Raw genomic sequence first — 5,900 nt, 5'->3', positions numbered from 1 at the left:
GTCCCGCCCCCATGCCCCTGGCCCCGCCCCCCACCCCGAACCCCAGGCCGGGTGCCGTCTCTCCGCGCGCAGGGCGGGGAGCTTCCGGGCTCCAGGCGCGGCGCCTTCTGGGAGTTGTAGTTCTGGGGAGAGGCGCGGGGCCCCGCGTTGTCCCGCCGCGCACGCGCAGTCCGCACCAGCCTGGCGCTCAGGCCCACCCGGGTGGTCGCGGCCTTGACCTGTGCGGCCGCTTTGTCCGAGCCACCGCGGGACGCGGAGCTACTGGGGTCCGCGCCGGCCGGGCAGGGCCGGAGACTGAGGAGAACCTGACCCGAACCCACCGAGATCGAGGGTAGCCGCCCACAACCTTCGGAGCTGGTGCTGGGAGGCGAGGGCATTGGTGTGTGGTGTGCGCGTGCGCGAGTGGGTGTGCGCGCGCGTGTGCGTGTCGCTGTGTCGCTGTACGTTCGTGGCTCCAGCGCGGTGTGCATTTGAGTCCCACCCCGCCTGTCTCCGCATGTCTGCACGTGCATCACTGCAGAACTTTGTGCGTGGGAGTCCGTCCCCGCATGTCTCCGTGTTTTGCACCTGCGTGCCCGTGCAGGTGTGAGCCGCGCGTGTGAATCCGCCCCCGTGTGCTTGCGTGAGGGTGCCCACCTCAGTGTGGGCCCTTCAGGTGTGTAACTGTGGGGGCAACTCTGCACGTGAGTCCGCCCCCACACACGTCTGCCGGCACGTGCCGGGTAAAGGGGGAGCAGCGAGCATGAGTGAGCAGCAGGTGTGGGCACTGCGAGACCCGCGCCCGTGTGTGCCCGTGTGTGGAACCTGTTCTGGGTGTGGACCGTGTGACTCCGTGTGTGTGTCTGGGGGCAGCGAGCATGAGCGAGCAGGTGTGTGCACTGTGAGACCCGCGCCCGTGTGTGCCCGTGTGTGGAACCTGTTCTCCTGGGTGTGGGCCGTGTGACTCCGTGTGTGTGTCTGGGGGCAGCGAGCATGAGCGTGCAGGTGTGTGCACTGCGAGACCCGCGCCTGTGTGTGCCCGTGTGTGGAACCTGTTCTCCTGGGTGTGGACTGTGTGACTCCGTGTCTGTCTGGGGGTGCTGCTGTCTGTGGTGTTTTTCGATGGGCGTGTCTGCCAGCCTGAGCGTGCCTGCGTCGTGTGTGCCTAAACAGGACTGCAAGTGGAGGTCTGCAGGGGTCACAGGGTGTGTAGGATTCGCTGTGCAAGCCTGGGGTCGCTGCATTTCTGCGCACGGGCCAGCCCCTGCATGTGTGTGCCTACGTGTGCCTGGGTGTGTCGCTGTGGGCCATGTCCCCGTGCACGCCTGTCTGTGTGGAGCAGGGCAGCATGTGGGCTTCTGTGTGACCCCGTGTGTGTCCGCGTCTCCCCGATGGCTGCCTGTTTGTCTGCATGCCGGTGCAGGGACTACTCCGCCCTGAACCCACTTATCCTCCCACGCGCACCCAGAGGAAATGCCCTCTGCCCCAGCATCTTCCTTCACGGCTCCCATTTCTTTCTCTCACAGATGATCACTGGACCCACCAGTATGTGGCAGACAGAGCAGGGGCCCCAAGCTGAGTGACGTGGACAGGACCTGATGCTCCCAAGACCACCAGGTGGGTACCCCTGCCCTCTCTGGGGACACAGGCCTGAGGGCTGCCTGTGGAGATGGCACCAGAACTGGGCCTAGCCCAGCCTGCCTCCCACCAGCAACGTTCTCACTGCACACACAGGACCCTGCGCACTCTGACCCTCACCCCCACCACACCTGATCTCCCCTGCTACCTGCCGCGGTTGTTCTGCTCTGCTCCCTCCCCCGATGCCCAGCACCTTTGCTTTTCCTCTGTCATCCCAGCCATGGTCCTGCTCAGGACCTTGGCTTCTGCTGCACTCATGGCCCAGAAGGCTCACTCCTTCACTTCTAGGTCTACACTCAGAAGTCTTCTCCCTGAGGCCTGGGCTCCGGGGAAGAACATTCCAGGCAAATTCAACAGCCAGTGCAAAGGCCCTGAGTCAGGAGCATGCCTGGAATGTTTGTGGAACAGGGGGAGGCCCATGGTTGGAGCAGTGAACTTTTGCCACACGTTCATAATTCCTAAAAGATACATGGTTGAGTTCTCCTGTTTTTAACCTAAACAGCATCGTACCCGATCAATTCTTTGCATCTCACTTTGTTTGCGCACACTGTGTATCTGAGGTTCGGAGCTGGTACGGTGGCTGACGGGCGTTCGTGTTTATGCTGTGAGATACTCCACTGTATGAATATACCCCTGTTCACTGGACTGCTCCCTTGCTCCTGGACAGCTGGATTGTCTTCTAGTATTTGGCTGTTACAAACAGTCTTGGACAAGCCTCCCACGTACACGTGTGCAGTTTCTCCTGCTCACATTCCAGAAAATGTAATTACTGGGCTACAGGGGATGTGTGTCTTTAGCTTTCCTTGAAAATGCCAGTGATTTGTCCAGTGCCTGCTCCCACCAGCAGTATATTATGCGTGGAGTTTGGGAGCTCCCTGTTCCTCTATGTATGATTTTTCTCCAGCAAAGAAAACTCTCAGCTCAGATTGACATAACGTAGTACTACAGACTCGGTGTCTTTGACAACAACAATTTACTCACAGTTTCGGAGGCTGGAAGTTCAGGATGAAGGCCATCAGCACAGTTGGGGTTCTGGTGAAGACCCTCTTCCTGGCTTGGAGATGGTTTCCTCCTCACTGTGGAGAGAGGGAGCTCTGGTCTCTCTTCCTCTTATGAGGACACCAATCCCATCATGGGGGGGCGCTCATTATCTCCCAAAGACCCCACCTGCAGACACCATCACTTCAGGCTTTGATCTATGAATCTGGGGGGAGGGGGCGGGGAGGAGACACATTCGAGCCTGTAGCACCAGGTTGCAAAGCTATATTTAAGAGCTATCAGGGGCACCTGGGTGGCTCAGTCGGTGAAGTGTCTGCCTTCAGCTCAGGTCATGATCCCAGGGTGCTGGGATCGAGCCTGGAGTCTGGCTCCTTGCTCAGCTGGGAGCCCGCTTCTCCCTCTCCTCCCCGCTCGTTCTCTATCTCTGTCTCTCTCTCTCAAATAAATAAAATAAAGCTGTCAGAGTCCTGTTTTTGCAAGGATCTTTTAAAATGGTTTTCAGTTCGTTAAGTCAGTGGTTCTCAATCAGGGATCATTTTGCCCCCCAGGGGACACTTGGAAATGTCTGGAGACAATTTGGTGGTCACACGGTGGGGGGTGCTACCTGTAATCCATAGGTGGGGGCCCAGGGGTGCTGCTAAACATCCTACGGTGCACAGGACGGCCTGCAACAAAGAGTGATCTGACCCCACCTGTCCGGAGTGAGGAGGCTGAGACCTTGCACAAAGTCTTTTCTAGCCCAGGACAAATGACCAACCTGTCTGGTTTTTCTCTTTTCTTTCAGGTCCAGTCAAGAAGATGCGAAAACAGGCAGTGGCTCAGGAAGCGGGGATGGAAGGACCCCTGCCCGAGGCAGGAGAAACCTGGAAACGAGAGGGTCAGGTCAGGGGCCGGCAGGAAAACCAGGAAAGCTGTTTGAAGCAAGAGGCCGTGGCCCACGGGGAAGACCCCGCTGGGGGCGGTGTGCGGGCGCAGGATGAACGCGGCGGAATCCCGGGAACCGGGTCCAGCCCTCCCCGCACCCAAACCGACAGCAGGCCCCAGAGGCGCCGGGCGCCGAGAAAGAACGCGAAGCAGAGGAAGGCCGGCTCGGGCGAGGAGGAGCGCGGGGGCGGCCCCCGGAAGCCGTGGAAGTGTGCGGACTGCGGCAAGGCCTTCAGCTACTGCTCGGCGTTCACCCTGCACCAAAGAACGCACACCGGCGAGAAGCCGTTCGCGTGCGCCGACTGCGGCAAGGCCTTCAGCCAGAGCGTGCACCTCACGCTGCACCGGCGCACGCACACGGGCGAGCGGCCCTACGCGTGCGCCGAGTGCGGCAAGGCCTTCAGCCAGGGCTCCTACCTGGCGTCGCACTGGCGCACGCACTCGGGCGAGCGGCCCTACGCATGCGCCGACTGCGGCAAGGCCTTCGCGCGCCCCACGCACCTGGCCCAGCACCGGCGCGTGCACACGGGCGAGCGGCCGTATGCGTGCGGCCGGTGCGCCAAGGCCTTCCGCAGCCGCTCGTCCCTGCTGGAGCACCAGCGCATCCACACGGGCGAGAAGCCGTTCGCGTGCGCGCGCTGCGACAAGGCCTTCCGCTTCTCCTCGGCGCTCATCCGCCACCAGCGCACGCACACGGCCGAGCGGCCGTACGCGTGCGGCCGGTGCGCCAAGGCCTTCACTCAGATCGCGCACCTGACGCAGCACCGGCGCGTGCACACGGGCGAGCGGCCCTACAGCTGCCCCGAGTGCGGCGCGCCCTTCCGCCAGAGCGCCTCGCTCGCCGAGCACCGGCGCATCCACACGGGCGAGAAGCCGTTCGCGTGCGCGCAGTGCGGCAAGGCCTTCACGCAGGTGTCGCACCTGAGCCAGCACCAGCGCGTGCACACGGGCGAGCGGCCCTACGCGTGCCAGGACTGCGGCCGCGCCTTCAGCAACCGCTCGCACCTCGTGCAGCACCAGCTAGTGCACACGGGCGCCAAGCCCTACAAGTGCCTGGAGTGCGCGCTGGCCTTCAGCCACGTGTCCTCCCTCAGCGAGCACCAGAAGCTCCACACGGGCGAGAGGCCCTACCGGTGCGGGGAGTGCGGCAAGGCCTTCAGCCAGGGCTCCTCGCTCACGCTGCACCTGCGCACGCACACGGGCGAGCGGCCCTACGCGTGCCCCGAGTGCGGCAAGGCCTTCAGCAGCCGCTCCTACCTGATCCAGCACCACATCGTGCACACCGGCGAGAAGCCGTTCGAGTGCAGCGGCTGCGGCAAGGCCTTCAGCTTCTCCTCCGCGCTCATCCGACACCAGCGCACGCACGCCGACAAGAAGCCCTACTCGTGCGGCCGCTGCGGCGCCTCCTTCACGCGGCCGCAGCACCTGACGCGACACCTGGGCTCCCACCGGGAGGACAAGCCGGTGGGCAGCAGCGAGCCAGCGGACGCGGCCCCCGGCCGGCGGGAGGACGAGAGCTGATGTTCCGCAGGGGCCTGCCGCAGCGCGGCGGCGCGCCAGGCGCGTTCACACCCCACTTCCGGCCTCGCGGCGCCGGGGGCACAGCCGCTGCGCTCCCGGTGCTGCCCGTGAGGACCCCGAGGCTCAGAGAAGCTCCGTGACGCGCCCGGGTCCCACGGGGAGGAAGTCCCCGCCGGGGCTCGACCCCACGTCTGCCGGACTGGACCCCCACCCCCGCCACACACACACACACACACACACACTCGACCCCACGTCTGCCGGGCTGCCCCCCCAACCCCACCCATGCTACACACACACCCTCTGCCTCCCGGTGCAGAATTATAAATGTGACCCACAACAGTAGACCCAAAGAAGTGTCTGTGCGTCTCTAGCGAGCCTTTTAATGGTTGAAGGTTTTTATGACAGTAGGTATTTGTTCAATAAATTTAATTGGATAAAAGGTTCGGCTCCTTTGGTGAAGTGGGTATATTAACTAAGGGAGCGGGGCCTGAAGGAGAAGTGTAGCTTCTTAGGACTGAAGCAGTGCTTCCCAAATTAGAACGAGCCAGAGAAATGCAGAGAAGGACAAGTTCTAGAAGAGACTTGCCTCTCCCCTGACAGAGCTGCAAAGGGAGATTTTGAGAGTGGACCCCGGCCTTTTTCAGTGTGAGGACACACGTTCCCCTACTCCAGCTTTCTCCCCCCACCCCCCCAATCCCAAATCCTGCCTTTAATGATCGTGTCAGCTTTTGCTGTGTAAGCCATCCAGAGCGCAGTTGTCTGTTTAATATTTCCCATGGTGGGTGTTTCTCTTGGTCTGGACCAGGCCCAGGGGATCTTGGCTAGACTCGATTATGCAT

General features: G+C 62.1%; 1 protein-coding gene across 5 annotated transcripts; it reads left to right on the top strand.

The window, feature by feature from the left end:
• Positions 1–159: 159 nt before the first annotated feature.
• On the top strand, positions 160–5,526 carry ZNF835 (zinc finger protein 835). 5 transcript variants are annotated; one of them, XM_081807788.1, is made up of 3 exons: positions 160–379; positions 1,506–1,596; positions 3,401–5,526. In XM_081807788.1, the coding sequence occupies exons 2-3, from the start codon at positions 1,578–1,580 to the stop codon at positions 5,059–5,061; spliced, it is 1,680 nt and encodes a 559-aa protein (XP_081663914.1). In that variant the 5' UTR covers positions 160–379; positions 1,506–1,577; the 3' UTR covers positions 5,062–5,526. The 5 variants fall into 5 exon arrangements, with proteins under 5 accessions (XP_081663914.1, XP_030873047.2, XP_081663915.1 ...); XM_031017187.2 differs by having other exon boundaries at positions 160–331; positions 3,401–5,525; XM_081807789.1 differs by lacking the exon at positions 160–379 and adding an exon at positions 401–583.
• The last annotated feature ends 374 nt before the right edge of the window (positions 5,527–5,900 follow it).

This window comes from Leptonychotes weddellii, chromosome 16 (assembly GCF_054177405.1).
Source record: "Leptonychotes weddellii isolate Sample4059 chromosome 16, ASM5417740v2, whole genome shotgun sequence".
Taxonomy (NCBI): Eukaryota; Metazoa; Chordata; class Mammalia; order Carnivora; family Phocidae; genus Leptonychotes; species Leptonychotes weddellii.
Note: the sequence above shows the minus strand (reverse complement) of the source record. Positions and strands in the feature narration are given on the sequence as shown.